General features: G+C 49.8%; 1 protein-coding gene across 3 annotated transcripts in view; it reads right to left on the reverse strand.

The window, feature by feature from the left end:
• Positions 1–7,574: 7,574 nt before the first annotated feature.
• The window catches only part of JAML (junction adhesion molecule like), a 29,529-nt gene continuing 19,873 nt past the window's right edge, over positions 7,575–17,230 (reverse strand). For 2 of the 3 annotated variants that reach the window (XM_027579149.2, XM_027579150.2), the window contains 4 exons: positions 13,949–14,087; positions 11,669–11,729; positions 9,925–10,014; positions 7,575–8,072 (listed from right to left, as the gene is read on the reverse strand). In XM_027579149.2, the coding sequence (XP_027434950.1) occupies positions 8,001–8,072; positions 9,925–10,014; positions 11,669–11,729; positions 13,949–14,087 (362 nt within the window). In that variant the 3' untranslated portion in view covers positions 7,575–8,000. The other variant, XM_027579148.2, reaches the window with a different exon arrangement.

A 17,230-nucleotide genomic window follows, 5' to 3' on the forward strand; every position in this document is an offset into this window, starting at 1 on the left:
TTTTCTTAAATGCCACGTATGGTATTTGTCTTTCTCTGACTGACTTATTTCACTTAGCATTATACCCTCTAGTTCCATCCACGTCGTTGCAAATGGCAAGATTTCATTCTTTCTGATGGCTGAGTAATATTCCATTGTGTATATACATCACATCTTCTTTATCCATTCCTTTGTCAATGGACATCTGGGCTCCTTCCATAGTATGGCTTTTGTGGACATTGTTGCTATAAACACTGGGGTGCGTGTGCCCCTTCAAATCGCTATGTTTGTATCCTTTGGATAAATACCTAGTAGTGCAATTGCTGGGTCGTAGGGTAGCTCTATTTTCAACTTTTTGAGGAACCTCTATACTGTTCTCCATAGTAGCTGCACCAGTTTGCATTCCCACCAACAGTTCAAGAGGGTTCCCCTTTCTCTGCATCCTCACCAACACCTGTTGTTTCCTGAGTTGTTAATTTTAGCCATTCTGACCAGTGTGAGATGGTATCTCATTGTGGTTTTGATTTGAACATCTTTATCTGTTATACACACTGGAGTGTTGAGGGTGAAAAGATAGGGTGACTTGAATTTGCTTTAAGATATTCCACGAAAAAAAAAATGGGGGAGGTAGGTGACCCAAGTCTGGACGTTGCTGTTCATTGTTGAAACTGGTGGCAGGTGCAAAGGGCTCATTACATAGTTCTCTCTTCAGTTGTGTATGTTTGAAAACTTTCCATTTGAAAAAGGAAGGAAAAAATCGGCAAATATCACAAGTAGGAGGACTTGGGGTGGAGTACCAAGGTGGCCCTGAGCACAGAAGGCGGCCCCCACTTTTCTGGGGAAACTTTCAGTAGAACACAGTTTCCTGTGCAGCAATGCCTCACACTTGTGATGGGCCATTGAGGCACTAAAGAGGGAGCAACTGATACTTTTGTGTAATAACTCTGTGCCAAGTACTTCACATGTGATATCTCAACTGAAATCTAGCCCTGGGATAGGTGATGTCTTCTTCTATTTTTTTTATTGCAAATGGGGAAACTGAGGCTAACAGAACTTAACCCACCCAAGATGACGTATGGTAGGTAGTCAAGGTCAGAGTCAGAGCCAGGATTCAAACTGAGGTCTGTGTGAAACATGGGGTACTTCCAGGATTCCACACTGCCTATCACCGAGGGGAGGAGACCCCAGACCTCCCATCAGGTTGTTTAGAGACACGGAGAAGAGAAGACTGGAATGGACAAAGCAAGGGAGCTTCGCATCGGCTACAAAAAGAAGGTGCTAAAGCGCGGGTGTGGAGGAACAGAACGGGAGCCCAGCGCAGTGTTTGGCTCAGAGCGGACACTCGATACACAGGTGAGACAGCCGCACAGAAGCATGCCTGAGTGAACGAACCAAAGAAGGAATGAATGAACGAACGAATTAATGAATTTGAAGAGGAAATGGGGGAAAGCTGACACCATCGTGAAGGCTGCTGCAGCTGGGCTGGGCTGGAAGGAGCGATGTGGGCCAGGTCTGGGTGGCAGTTGCTGAAGGCAGAGGGGTAGAGAGGTGCCTCCGAGTGCCCCGGATCGTCACAGACTCCGTCACTTGACTCAGGTCTGGCTGTGGCTGGCGCACAGCCTAGAGGAAGGAAGATCAGCAAAGGAGCGGAGAGGCAGTCGGAGAGGCAGCCTAGGGAAGAGAGTCCTCCAGGGGCCACGGCCCATCTCCGTCGCCCCAGCCCTCCTCCACCACCGGCTGTGGCCCGGCTCGCAGGTGTGCCCAGAGGGAGGGCTAGCCCCAGCCAGGGCCCCAGCGCTGCCAGTCCCAGGGTGCAGCTTAGCCACCCAAGCTGCCGCAGGCACATGTCAGCCAGAGAGTTTTGGTTTGACGTAGCCGGCCTCCTCCTTTTCCTTAACGCAGCTGAAGGGGACTGTGGGGCTCAGGGAAGCTGCTTACTCAGCTCACTGGGTCTCACGCAGGGTCCAGAAACTTCTATCCTGGGGACATCTGAGATAAGGAATGTCCCTCTGCTTCTATCCAAAATTTGGCTAAGGGAAACCAGGTGTATGATTTATAACAGAATAGACTTTGTGCAACCCAATCCCCCAGGACTAAGGGTCAAAAGATCAGGGGCGAGATGCGCTGGCAGGGTGAGGCCGGAGGAGGACTACCCCAGAACCTTCCGTGGCTCACTTGGGCCTCCAAATGCCCATTTGCTCCCTGGGAGCCAGCAAAGCCAAGGAAGCTGAAACTCAAAGAGGGGTTTTGCAGAATGAAGAGACCAATATCAAAGATGGGCTAAGGGCGGAGTAAAGCCCTATTTTTGGCATTTCTACCCGGTGCCATTTACCGCTGAATATTTTATTAGATAACACTCAGTCACCCACCCTGCTGGGAGAAGCAGTGTTCTCAGTAATCCAAAGGAAGGTAGTTTCCTTTTGCCTTTGGAATGCCCAATCTTAATTCTACAGAGAGCCTCCCTAGGCCGTTTGCCTTAAAGCCTCACTTCTCAAAGCGTGGTCCCTGGACCAGCATCGGCAGCATCATGTAGGAGCTCCTGAGAAATGCAGAGCCATAGGCACCACCTTAGACCCATGAGATCACAGTCTGCATTTTTAATAAGATCTCCAGGTGCTCCTTGAGCACAGTCAATTCTTGACTTCAACTAATAGTAAAAGGTTTGCATCCCATGAGCAAGGGGCAATGAGAAGCCAGGGCCCGGGGCTGGGGAAAAGAGATTGGTAAGCAGGAGCAAGCTTAGGGTGAGATGCTGGTCCCAGGATCTTCAGAGCTCCCAGCCGCCCACTGAGGAATAACAAAGGCATGGACTCATTTTGTTCACCTCTCTTCCCTGCCCCACGCCCATCTCCAGCCAGCACACACTGGGAGGTTCTGCTCACCCAGCCCAGCGCTCACATCTCGGTGTCCTTCCTTTGCTGTTTCTTCCTCTAGGAATGCCGTTCCGGTCTTGTCTGTTCAGCAACCTCCTAGTCTTTCTTCAAAAATCTGCTACCAACTTACGTACCTCCTACGTACCTCCTACGTACCTCCTACGCACCTCTTCTCTCTGTGCACCTACGACACTGGTACATTCACTCAATTGTTTATCAACTCCCTCATTCAACAAACTCAAATATCTACTTAATGTCCCCCGTGTGCCAGACACCAGGCTAGAAGCTAGAGATTCAGCCATGAATAAGATACAGCTCACCCTCCTTCCATTCTAGTTAGGGAGTCAAAGGTATAAACTCCCCTCAACAAGGGGTAAAGGAACAAAGGTACACCCGGGATTGTCTGGATGTCAGAAAGGATTGTCATCTTTTGTTTACATATCTTATCTCCCCAACTAAATTATAGCTCTCTAAGGACAGGGGTTGGGTCTCATTTTTAGTTTGAGCAGAGCCTCTCCTTGTCCCTGAGCACATAAGAATAAATGAATGTCTACTTTATATCTGGGAAAAGGGCAGAAACTCCATCAGCCTGAACTTACGCAGCCAAGGTGGGGTAGAACTCCAGCTGGAAGCCAGGTCCAGCAGCTCCCTGTGCTTGCTGTCCCACGCCATTTCTAGGAATCCCACTCAACAAGGGATTGACCCACGTGGGGTCAGATGCTGCAAAGCACATAGAAAAGACCTAAAACAGGGTCTCTAAGAGCTTAAGATCTCTTAGAGAACCACCATACCCATGAGACAAATGGAGAACGTTAGGAGATAAAATCTAGTAAACGGAGAGACATCCAGGAAGCCGTGAGAAAGATGACTGAAGCAGGGCCTTGAAAGAATGTTGATTTGGGCAGGCAAGAAGGGACAGGAAATTCTAGTCAGGGAAACACCAAGAGCAAAGGCTCAGAAGCAGGAAGGACACAGGTGTATGGAGCAGAGGGGTCCTGTCATGGAAAAAAAAAATGAGAGGAATGAATGGGCAGACAACATGGCACCCAATCTCAGAAGGCCATGAACACAGGATGTGGGGTTTAGACAGGTGCCTTGAAAGTTCTGGGACAGGCTAATCACCGTTGCTCTCATCATCTATAAAATAAGAAAGGTTTTAGGGGCATCTAGGTGGCCCAGTTCCATTAGGCATCGGCCTTGGGCCAGGTCATGATCCTGGAGTCCCAGGATCAAGCCCTGCTTCAGGCTCCTTGCTCAAGGCGGGGGGAGGGTCTGCTTCTCCCTCTGCCTCTGCCCCTTCCCCCGCTCGTGCTCATGCTCTCTCTCTAATATTTTTTTTAAAGATTTTATTTATTTGACAGAGAGAGACACAGGGAGAGAAGGAACACAAGCAGGGGGAGTGGGAGAGGAAGAAGCAGGCTCCCTGCTGAGCAGGGAGCCCGATGTGGGGCTGGATCCCAGGACCCTGGGACCATGACCCGAGCCGAAGGCAGAGGCTTAATGCCTGAGCCACCCAGGCACCCCTAAATAAAATATTTTTAAAAAAGAAAGGTTTTAGCTTTCTGAGAAAACTCTTAAGTTCCCTTATTTTTTGATAAAGAAGATAGGTTTTCAGAGCTGAGTTTACAGAAGTGGTTATGGTTTGCCTGATCTCCCTTGAGGAAGACCAGACCACATTCACAAGCCAGCTGGCCTGTACAGAAGGTCAAGAGTCCTAAGAAACTTGGTTTTGTCTTAATAAGGGGATAACTGGTCTGTGTTGGGACAAAATTTGCAACCTAAGCTTCTTTGGCTCTAAGTAACTAAGCTAATTCAGTGGAAGCATGACCCCTTCCAAACCCACACACACGCATGTGTGCGTGCGCACGGCTAGCGTTTTACAAGATAAACCGCCAATGCAGACATGGAAGCGTACTGACTAGCCAAAAGGAGACAAAGTGGGGTGGGAACCAGGAACAAAGAGTAAAGGGCTGGTGGAAGGCTGCAGCCTTTTCCAGGAGGCACATCTTCTCCAGGTCCCCAGGAAATGGGCTGAAGTGTTTTCAGTTCCAACAGCCAAGTTCTGAGGCTGCCAACTTCTACATCAGTCATGGGGGGCCCCACTCTCTCCACCCTTTCAAGGCCTGATTTCCTTTGGCAAAAGCCTGCATACTTCTGGAAATCTTTGAGTATGGGAGCATTTGGTGTTCTAGGGACTTAAAACTAGTGCAAATTTAAGCAACAGAAGCGCTAGCTAAAGGATCTACCACAAGGAAAGATCCAGCTTGCTGTCTCCAGCGGCTCTCCCACCTGCGGAATGCCCCCCACCCCACCCCAGAGCTATGCAAAACGCCTCCTAGCTCTCTCTTCCTTTGGGTGGGAAGAGGGATTTAGGTGTGTTGGGTTAAAGGGCTTCCTGCCCATAGAAATAAAAAATTAACGAGAGATGGGGACTGAATCACTGGAAGATAAATCCAACTGGGAAAGAGCACATTGGAAGGGGCTGGAGGGCCACACCAGGCGCTGGCCCCTAAGTGACCCCATTTAGTCCTCACAAAAAACCCTATGAGTCTCCATTTTATATATAGGGGAAGCAGCCTCAAAGAACTGAAGTAAACTGCCACGTCGAAGAGAGAGCAAAGGCAGAGCCAAGGATTTGAACCAGGCCAAGGATTTGAACCATGAGCTTCAAGCCCATTCCCTATGCCATATGCCTTCATGCTCCTGGACTTAACAGATGGCCACCCCTAGGGGAAGAGCGTGGGGGAACAAAACAGATCTTCTCATGGTCCCCGCAGGGCTGCTCTGGTGTGAGGAAAAACTGGTGTCTGACAGCTGTGGTCTCCACTCTCCACCTTGACCTGAGGACTGTGTATAAAAGAAAGGTTTGTGGGGAGGTAGGGTTGGGAGAGAGAAGTAGACTTCCTCCTCCTCCTCCTCCTCCTCCTCCGTTACAACTGCTCCACCCAGAATGGAAGCCAAACTTTGAATGAATCAAGTTCAAATCTGGGCCAGTCCACCTCTGGAGGGGTGTGCCCACACGTCCCCGATCCAGGCGCCCCTGCAGGAGTGTGTGGGTAACTGCACAGCCCTCCCTCCAGCTCTTACCCCAATTTATCCTCTTTGATCCAGAACACCAGAATTAAAATCCCCATCCATCCACCTAACTCGGATCCGCAAGGTCCCCCTCCTCTGCAGATACTATTTGAGGAAGTAGAAAAGGACCCCCTCTAGCTCAGGAGAGCATGTTACCTAATAGCCCAGGAATGAAATCGCTTCCTCTCAATGAATTCTTAGGATATGAAAGAGTCTTTCTCCCCACTCTACTTACCATGGCAGAACGTGTCACTTCTCTGCTATGTCTTGGACAGGATGCACATATTGCAAATTATTGACATATTCCTTATTTAGAGCTAACAGGTGAGAAGGAAGCATTTAAGGACTCTCAGCCATGGCTGACCAAGAACAAAGGGAGGCTACAGGACTCCAAATAAGACACCCAAGAACAGTTGGTAAAAGAGAAAGAGGTAATGATGGATGTGTTATAAGAGGGTCCTGAAGTTTGGAGAGCTAGGGGAATCCAAAAATGTAGCTCTAGGGGCACCTCGGTGGCTCAGTCGGTTAAGCACTGGACTCTTGATTTTGGCTCAGGTCATGATCTCAGGGTTGTGAGATCGAGCCCCACATCAGGTTTCAAGGGGAGTCTACTTGTGATTCTCTCTCTCTTTCTTCCCTCTGCTCCTCCCCAACTCCAAAACAAAACAAAACAAAAAACCCACAAAAACAAAAATGTAGCTCCATTTGAGATTAAATCAGAAATCCATGCCCTGAATGGCTAAGCGGGAGGGAGGGGGTGCGGAGAAGGAGAAAGAACCTCGGTGGTGGAAGAGAGGCGGCCTGAGCAGAGCCCGGGCTAGAAATGGGAGCTCAGAATGAAAGAATCTTCATTTATTTTTTCTTAAAGATTTTATTGATTTATTTGAGAGAAAGAGCACAAGAAGGGAGGAGAGGCAGAGGGAGAAGCAGACTCCCCACAGAGCCGGGAGCCCAACGTGGGGCCTGATCCCAGGACCCCGAGATCATGACCTGAGCCGAAGGCAGATGCTTCACCGAAGGAGCCACCCAGGTGCCCCGAGAACCAAAGGATCTTTAAAACAACCTCATTAGGGGCGCCTGGGTAGCCCCGTCGGTGAAGCGTCTGCCTTCGGCTCAGGTCATGATCCCAGGGTCCTGGGATTGAGCCCCGCATTGGGCGCCCTGCTCAGCGGGAGACTGCTTCTCCCTCTCCTTCTACTGCTCCCCCTGCTTGTGCTCTCACTCTGTCAAATAAATAAATAAAATCTTAAAAAAAAAAAAAAAAGAACCTCGTTAAATCTGACAATGGTAACCAAAAAGTACAGGAATCTCACCTTTCAGACCAAGAGCTACATCGGTGGCTGTCCACTTTGGCAGCCCATGAGCTCCACATTTGAAAAAGACAGATGCCCAAGCTCCAGCTCAGATGTCTTCAGCAAGGCCCAGCAAAGAGCCACCAGCCATTCTGATACCTAGCCAGGCTGACAAGGGCTGGGTTAAATCCTCGACCTGTATCCATACCCCACTGCAACCCATTTGCCCCCACACGGTCCCAGGGCCAACACTGGTCTCCAGTGGCTCTCCTCTCCTCAGTTGTCTGAGGCATTCCTGACTATAAATTCCTCACCCAGCCTTCGCTTGCCCCTCAGCCAGGGTATACAAACAGGATGATTTCCACAAGCCACATTTATTTAGGGGTAGTTTGCCAAAGGAATCATTTGGGTTGGTTTTTATTTCTGCAATTCTTCCCAGGGACCCATCCATGAAGAACACCATCCAAGCTGAGGATCTGATGGAATGCTTGAGGCTGCCATGGCCGCTCGGCCAGGGTCCCCAGGGCCAGCGTCCAGCTCCGGAAGGACGGCATCCATGCTTCCCTCCGTCGGGGCCTGTCCCTCCCAAGCTGTCCCGTCTTTCTGCTGGGTTTTGAACCCTTCTTCTTCAGCCCTTCGACCAATGAGGCAGGAGAAGAACTTGGGGGGCAGGGGGGGTCCCGGAACGACCCATCCAGTAACTCAGGATACACAGAGGAGCCTCTGCCACTGCTAAGCGCAAAAGGAACTCTCCTTTCTTCTCAAAGGTCTTGCTCTGGTTTTAGAATTCACCCAGCTGACGTTTATCAGCTGGGTTACTGGGTGCTGACCTCAGGGAAGGCCAAACTGGGTGCTGCAGGGGGGGTGGGGAGGAAAGAAAGCACAGGTGTAAGTATTTCCATCAGAATAGTGACCATGTACTGAGCTCTTTCCATCTCTCTGACCCAATTCTGAATTTCACCAGCACTCACGCATGAGAGCCTCACCACCGGGAGGTGGATATTATGATTCCCATTTTAAGGATGAGGAAACCAAGTGTCAGAGAGGCTAAGCTACCTGCATCTAAGTCATAGAGCCAGGCCTGTGGGCCCAGGTCTGCCCAACTTCAAGCTTGTGATGTTAACCACTGTGTTGTCCGGCCCCAGAAAGGGGACACGGTGCCCCCTCCTCTGAAGTAAATGTAATCAATTCAACAACAACAAAACAACAAAATCCAAAGTTTGTTGTTATCCCTGCTCCCTAATCAAATAATGCCTCTCTACCAAAGGTCTCCAACAGGTGGCCCGCGGGCCGGGATTCGCCCAGAGGCTCCCCGAATTTGGCCCACGGCCTTTAAAACAACCTGACTGGCCTCTACAAGCCTTTGAGTCTTGTGGCTTTGGCCTCTCATCACACTCGCCTCATTGCACCTGTTTCAAAATGACAGAAGTGCTGTTCTACGCAAAGTTTCAATCCAAGCACCTCCGCTGAACATGGGGGGTAGAGGTGGCGGCTCCCAGGTTTTCTGCCAAAGGTGCCATGCCGGTGGGGCCGCTCTCAGCCACCGTGCAGCTGTCGGCAGCGAGTGTCCGGGAGGCCGCACGAGGCCCGGCAGCGCCTGGAGCATCCCGTGGTAGTCCCAGGAGAAGGACGGCAGGGGAAACAGGACCGCACGCGACTTCAGAGGGGGGGCTACTGTTTCACTGGGTGGAACCCGGCCAGGTCCCTGACCTCACGCGCCCTCAGCAGGATCCTTCTCCGCTGCCATCATCTGGGAATCATGTGTCCTCGGTGCTGGTGTGATGAGAACAAGCAACAAGCCACTGTCCCCCAAACGGAGGAGGCCAGCCTGCCTGAGCCCAGCAGAACACGGCTCCCTTCACGGCCTGGGTGCCTATTATTAGCCTACAAATAGAACCGTGCCCATTGCCAGCTCACTCCTTCTGTCCTTACTCCTACTCACTACACGCCGGGTGCCTTTTCTAGGTGCTGTGGAGCGGAGGAAGCGGGGGAAGGAGAGCGGGAATCCGACTCCATATTATTATACAGAATGCAGCCTTCCTGGCAATCACATTATGTCAAAACAGCATAAGCCACAGAATTTAAAAATGTAAGAACTGGAAGGGACTCTCGGATAGGAAGGAAAATTGCGACACAACGTTTGTCCAAGGCTCTATGGTACCCTCTCTATTAGGTTGTGTTCAATCTCTAATGAGGCAGAGGCGCTTTGCTTCTCCCTGACAAAGGTGCCTCTTTTCACCACTAAAATCAATCATCTTTAGCCCTAATGACCTTTAAAGACTCGAGACTAGAGGGGTGCCTGGGTGGCTCAGTCGTTAAGCATCTGCCTTCGGCTCAGGTCATGATCCCAGGGTCCTGGGATCGAGCCCCGCATCGGGCTCCCTGCTCGGCGGGAAGCCTGCTTCTCCCTCTCCCACTCCCCCTGCTTGTGTTCCCTCTCTCGCTGTGTCTCTCTCTCTCAAATAAATAAAAATCTTTAAAATCAATCAATCAACCCTCGAGACTGGGTATGAAGGCAAGTTTGGTGTTACTTTTCTATCCAGCTGAGCGTCAGCTTCTCAGACTTCCCTACTACGTAGAAAGATCACTCAGGAGAGTGACACACCCCCCCCCCCCAGGGTGATCTAGCTACGCGGCCACATCCTTGCCAACTCCTTCTCCACCCTCCGGACACCTGGCCCAGCTGGGCCCAGAAGCGCTCTCACCATGGTCATGTAGGTGGCCTCTGCTTTTCCACTGGATTCTTCTTCCGCCTCGATCTGCTCCCGTGTGGCTATTGAAGAGTAAACATGTTTCTGGGTAGGTGGGGGGGAAATAGTATAAACGTTACTAAAAATCAGCAAATGTTATGTGCCCAAGTAAAAAGCCACCTACTACTATTTGCAGGGCATCGACACCAGAGGATTATTAAGAGCTAGAAAATGATCACTGATAATGATAATTCAGTCCCCAGTCTTCCCGAAAATTAAGAAAATTGGCTAGTCAGCAAAGAGCTCCGTCTTAAGAACGAAATTCTTTGCTTCAAAAGACAGACCTCTTCGTTTGGATGGGCACTTAGGTAGCAGCAGGGAATCCTTATCTTGCCAGATTATTTGTACTTTGTGCTTAGTTCCTTCTATTTAGAGGCATGGCAGGATGGCATTGATCAGCAGCTAACCGGGGTCAGCTCTTTAAGAGGGTTTCCAGGGCAGGGACAGCCCTCGCTGGACTTCACATTTGTGAGGTCGGTGGTACTTTGTGATTCATGTTCCTGTCACTATTTGGGGAGGTGATGTCATCCAGTGACAAACTCTTGGCCTTCTGGAGGCCCCTGCACTATGTTGTGACAAAATCCTATTCTTGGGTCACAAACAGGGCAAAAGATGGGAAAGTAAATATTCCAAGAGGAGTTTTTAAAAGAAGGGAAGGAGGGAGCGAGGAAAGCAGGGAGGAAGAGAGGGAGGAAAGGGAGTTCAAGGAAATGAATTCATTTCTCAGACCCTAATAACAATTATTTATAGCTCTGTTACAAACTAATATGGAAGAAAAAGTTCTTCTTGATCCTCTCTTTTTTTTTTAAGATTTTATTTATTTATTTGACAGAGAGAGAGACACAGCGAGAGAAGGAACACAAGCAGGGGGAATAGAAGAGGGAGAAGCAGGCTTCCCGTGGAGCAGGGAGCCCGAGGTGGGGCTCGATCCCAGGACCCTGGGACCATAACTCGAGCCAAAGGCAGACATTTAACAACTGAGCCACCCAGGTGCCCCAATCCTCTTTCTTAAAGTCACCGAATATTTAATCTGAACCATTAACTTCTTCACTTAACTCCTGAATATACCACAATTCTCCCTTATGGTTCCACAAGTGCCCAGGGATTATAAAGCCCTTGCAGATCATCAGGTTATTTGAACCTTAAAACAGGTCAAATGTGTTCGTCCTCACCCTCATTTTACTGGTGAGAAAAGTGTGGCTCTGGGAGGTGGCAGAGCTGGGCTTAAATAGGGATTTCTTTTTAAGGTTTTATTTATTTGTCAGAGAAAGAGCGAGAGAGCACAAGCAGGGGGAGCAGCAGAGGGAGAGGAGGAAGCAGACTCCCCCACCGAGCAGGGAGCCGACGCAGGGCTCGATCCCAGGACCCTGGGATCATGACCTGAGCCGAAGGCAGACGCTTAACTGACTGAGCCAGCCAGGCGTCCCATGAACGTGGATTTTCTGACTCTGAGTCCAGCGCTCTTTCCTGTGGCCCTACCAGGAGGCCCCGTGGACCCACCCCACTCCCTCCTGGGGGACTCTCACTCTGGTGATGAAGATTTCCCGAGCCCCTGCTCTGTACCCAGCACTGGCCGGTATGCTGAGCTATAACACCGAGTAAGACAGGCCACGCGGAATGACAGTGACCCCCCCTGGACGGAGCGGTATCCACCCTTGTTGGGCTCAGCAGCGAAATGGAGGTTTGAGTTTTCCCTTACCTCTGGATCAGGCTTCTTTACGTTCTCCAGGCTTTTTACCAGCATTGTGGAGGTTACTGAGCTGCAAGGCAGGAAAAGCAGGCGGAATTAGCCGGTGGGCACTATATATTCAAGGGGGCCTGCCTGAGACCCCACAGAGCCTTGTGAAGAGGGGGACCCCAGAGGAGGAACTCTTCTCCCTAGACTCCCCAGTTCACCATGAAATCTGAGAAGTGCCCCTCTCTGGTGGAGAGCAGGGAGGCATTCTGGAGGGAGTCTGGGCTGGACACCTTCCACGTCTCTATTACCTAGCTAACATCTTTCTGTCCACACAGTTTTACATGACTTAATAGCGAGCACCGCCCCGGGCATTCGATGTTATCAGAACCTAGGACTGGGGAGACGTAGCTGAGCCAGCAGGGGGCAACAGAAGCTCAGCGACACCCAGTTCAAAGGGCTCCTCCCCCCAGCGAGGCGGCCAAGCAGAATTAGTGCCACAACCCCCCCTCCCTCCCCATCCCCAGCCCCCAGCTCGCTGGCCCTTTCCCAGCCCTTGGCCTTTGATCTCTTGACCATCTGCCTTCTGCATCTGCCACTGAATATACTTCCCTTTTTTCTGTTTTGGCCTAAGGTAGAGCTAAAAAAAAAAAAAATCAGGGTTGAAGCTAGAAAAGAAACCATATTTTTTTTGTCTCAAAGTGGAGGGAATAGTTTTCTCATACTTTCTGATTCTCATTGTGTGTGTGTTCTCATTGTAAAACTAATTCGAATAGTAAAGAAACAGAGAGAGTTGGAGGTTGAAGTCCTAGTAAACTTCCTGCCCTTGTGGGACCCACCTTCTCTTTTCTCTCAAATAGCACTACTGAGACTTTGGAATTATTCTTTCTCAGCGCAGGCCTAAGTGCACTCACACAAAATAGATTTATTGTATATGCTGCTGCAGTGAGCATTATATAATTTTCTTTTTTATAAAACTGAGATCATATTACATATTACACATTACACATGGGACATTTTCCCATGCCATTACATTCGGGGTTGTGCAGTATGTCACTGAGTGGAACACTGATTCAATGACTCATTAGCTGACAGTCACCGTGGATGATTTCAGTGTTTAATTATCATCAGGGCTACAGCAACTGTGCTTACGAATCTCAGGATATCAGTCTGATTGTTTCTTTAGGGTAAGCTAGTAGACATGGAAGTGCTGATTTCATTTGGAGGGAAATGGAGGCCCAGGGTGGGGCGTTGAGTTGATAATGGTTGTCTAACTCTGGGCTCAGGGCCATCTGCACGCCCAGAGCAAAGACCCTCAGAGAGGCCAACCACGTTCAAACCAAGTCAGAGAGGCCCTGGGAAATGGAAGTGCAAACCCAGCAGGCAAAGCACTTTCTGTAGAGTCCGTGTTTCATGGGAAAGGAGACTCAGAAGGCAGAACCCAGGAATGGGGGTCTTTGCCCAATGACAGCATTTCAGCAAGAGAGCCAGTTTGCCCCAGCAATGTATCTCGTCATCGGCAACTGGGTAAGTGGAGGGACATGGGCCTGCCAACGGCCAGTGGAACACTGTTGCTATGTCTGGGCATCTGGGCATTTCGGAGACGCTGGGAGAAGGGGGGATGCATTCAAGACTTTAACAACACGTTTCAACAATAACTAACTCAGGGCATCCATTCAAAAATACCCTCTCAGAATTAGAATGTGTTCATGTTTGTTTTTTTTTAAAGATTTTATTTATTAATTTGAGAGAGAAAGCACAGTCAGGGGGAGGAGGAGAGGGAAAGGGACAAGCAGACTCTGCACTGATCCTACGACCCAGAGATCATGACCTGAGCCGAAATCAAGAGTCAGACGCTTAACCGACTGAGCCACCCAGGCGCCCTAGGATGTGCTCCCTCCTTAAATGAGGCCACCGACAACCCTCAAGATCTGATCTTCTATATGGAGTGGGTATTGTGGATAATTCAAAAACCATTTCTCTCAGGCACTGAATGGCACCTTAAAGCTCTTGTGTAAGATTTATACTCCTAATTATGCTCGCCTTACACCACCATTTACAAAAGAGCCGATAATCTCTGTAAAATACCAAAATGAAAGAGGAGGGTGTAGGGACAGGCGAGGCTTTTCTGGAACACAGCAAGCGGAGGGCTGGGGTCGTTACAGAGACGACATCTAGTGTGACAACCACGGACGATTCTATTTTAAAGGACCCCCTCCTGTGCGAATGGCATGGTTAGGACCCTATCACTCTTCCACTTCAGGCTCGAGGCACCACAAGCCCCCCCCCCCCCAAGCCCAGTACCTCTCGTTCCTGTGGGTCCTCTTCATGGTCAATATCAGAACAGGAAGCAGCAGGACAGTGCCACAGACAATGCCCACAATGATCACCACCTGATTACCACCCAGGATCTCAGGTCTGAGGGCTACTGGGGTCACCAATGCTTGGGAAAGGAGAAAAGCAATGAGAGGGTGTCAATAATCCAGAAAACAGCTGTGAGTCCCACCAGTTCTATACCAAGTAGCCGCAGCCAAGTCAGGAAGGTGGGGGAGAAGGCCAGGCTCCAGCCCATGCTGAAACACTGGGGCTCCAGCTGTCCCCATTCGATGGAGAACCAGGTCTGGCCCCCTTGTTTATCCCTAACTACAGCGTAGATTAAGGTGGGTGGGAGAAGAGAATAGCACGTCACCTACAGCAGAGTTTCCTTTGACATGAACAATTCTATCCTAAAATAAAATAACAGACGTTTTAGAGGCTGCAGATCCTTCTATAAGAAAGTGGTTGGTTTCAAAAGGATATATGGTACAACAGTCAGCCCCACAGTCATGATACCAAGTAAGGCACTTCCACCCAATGAAGAGGTACCCTTCATTCATTTCCTCAATTCACTCTAAATACATACATAAACACTCCTGGGTGCCATTTATACTAGGCAAGGAAGCCTCAAAGACAAACAATGCATGGTCCCTGCCTTCAAGGAGAGGGACAAACATGTTGATGGAAAACCACAGATTGCTATGGGGGCCATGATGGCAGTCCACATGGGAAGTCCAAAAGGGTACCCAATTCTATGCAGAACAGATGAGAATCTCTCAACAACAGTTTTAAAGTTTAATTCAGGAAACATCAAGTTTGTTGGGCGCGCAATATGGAAAAGGATGGGGGCGCATTACACACAAGGTCTGGAGGCCCAAGAGGATGGTATGTTCAGAAATTAGAAATAGTTCCATGGGTCTGGCTCAAGGTTGCACTTTTGCACATGGTGGGGAATTAGGCTGGACAGATAGCAGAGTCTCGGTCATGAAGGGCCTTGATTATTCCACCCAGGAGTCTGGCTTTCTTTCTGTAAATGATGGAGAAACCAACCACTGAAAGACTCTGAGCACCAGGACAGAATGTTGAGATTTGTGATTTAGAGCAAATGGCACGGAGAGCTGCAGGGAGAACTCACGCAGGGGCTGAGAATGAGAACAGCCACCAGCTAGGAGCTTACAGGCCAAGACAGAGCGGAAGACAGCTAGAGCGTGGTGTAGGACTGGAAGGAAGGCAGACTCAAAGTCAGTAGTAGAAACGACAGGACTGGTTGACCTGTGAGAATGGGGGGTCATGGGAAAGGAAAGAATCAGGTACAACTCCCAGGCATCCAGCGAGGTAGCTCTGTAGGTGGTGAAGGTGTTGACTGAGGTGGAGGAGATGAGCTGGGGACAGGTGTGCAGGAGGAGGTCTGGGTATGTTGCATTTGAAGTATTTGCGGAATATTTGGCTAGAATTTGATGGAATCATAGATGAATTAGACAGGAAGGAAGGCAGGGCGGGTGGGAGGGAGGGAGGAGAGGGAGGAAAGAAGGAAGAATGAATTCAACATAGAAGATATTGTATATATAAAGAATACAGTGTCCGATACTACGCGGGCAAAGAAGGCTGAGGGTGGTCGATTAGAGCCACATCGGTGACCTAAGCCAGAGCAGAGGCAGAAGCAGAAGCCGGGATGCAATGCACTAAGGAATTAATGGGAAGTGAGAGAGGAGGCACCACATTACGGCCTCTTAGCAAGCTACTTGGCTAGGTCAGGAAAGAAATAGATCATTGATTGTGGTGAAGGACGCACAACTCTGAATATACTAAAAATCACTGAGTTGTAGGCTTTAAATGGGTGAATGTATAGGATGTGAGTTATTTCTGTTTTAAGAAGAAGACACAGGTAAGAGCTAAAGTAGACAAGGACAGGTGAGAGGAAGAGGGGGGCATATTTATTTGTTGTTGTTTTTTAATCATTTATTTGGGAGAGAGAGCCGGGCACGTGAGCACAGGCAGGGGGAGCGGCAGAGGCAGAGGGAGAAGCAGGCTTCCCGCCGAGCAGGGAGCCCGATGCGGGGCTCGATCCCAGGACCCTGGGACCGTGACCTGAGCCAAAGGCAGACGCCCAACTGACTGAGCCACCCAGGAACCCCTATTTTTGTTTTTTGTTTTTTTGTTTTTTTTTTTTTTTTGAGGTGAGCATATTTATAGGCTGGATAGCAGAAGCCAGTAGAAAGCGCAAGTTTCCAGAGACAGGGAAAATGCCACCTGAGCACAGAGGTTTGGATAAGCCCAGGGCGGAAGGGAGCCTGGCATGGCGGGACGGACAGAGAGGTGAGGATGCGGGCAGATGTAGTTAGGCCTGGGTGGGGGGGGGGGGGGTGATAGGGGGGCTTGGAGGTTGAGTGAGCTCCCACTCATGGTATGTATTTTCTCTGTGAAGTAGGAATAAGACTTCTGAGAGTGAAGAAATCCATCTGTCCCTCTTCCCCCTCCAGCTGGGACCCTTTGCTATGTCTTACAAGAAGGCGTCTCCAGACGGGCGCCTGGGTGGCTCAGTTGGTTAAGAAGGCGTCTCCAGAGATTCAAATCTCTGGTCAGAGGTACTGAGGTGTGTTCCCTCCTCACCCGCATCCCTGCCCAAAACAAACCCACAGCCAACGCCCAGTGCAGGGCTCTAGCAAAAGGCAAAGTCCACAGGCCACATCCTGACTGTTAACTTTGTTACCATTTAACTATAATCCCTCACTTATCAACCTCTCTTGGTCCACACAATAAAGAGTCTTTATTCTACACACCACTGGCTTTAATGTACAATGTTTGCCAGGACAGAAAACATTTCACCAGAGAACACCCCTCTTTTGGGTTCTGGTCCCTTCCTGTTTTCTGTCTGCTCTGTGCTGTCTCTCACCAGCTCAGGGTCATTTTCCCTTCTGCTACAGAGCGTACACCATCCGAGGAAAAAAGACCTTGGACATCAGCTCCAATCCATCCCTGAGCTCCTGTATCTTTAGATTGGTATATTACACGGGCAGGGAGTGAGTTCTGGCAGAAGGCTGGAGTTCACCAAATATTAGCTCCCTCGTCTTTGAGGTACCCGCAGGGCCAGAACTAGAGTGAGGCAAGCAAGGTGCCTAGGGCTCCAGATGGAAGGAGGCATCACTGTGAAGGTCACGTAAGTCCAGGGTATGAGGACTTGTATCAGAGTCATGCAAGTACAGCACCTCAGAGTCATGCCTCCTGCAATTCTGCACCCTAGGTGCCTCTCTGGCATCTACTCCTGGCCAT

Source organism: Zalophus californianus, chromosome 11, assembly GCF_009762305.2.
Source record: "Zalophus californianus isolate mZalCal1 chromosome 11, mZalCal1.pri.v2, whole genome shotgun sequence".
Lineage (NCBI taxonomy): Eukaryota > Metazoa > Chordata > Mammalia > Carnivora > Otariidae > Zalophus > Zalophus californianus.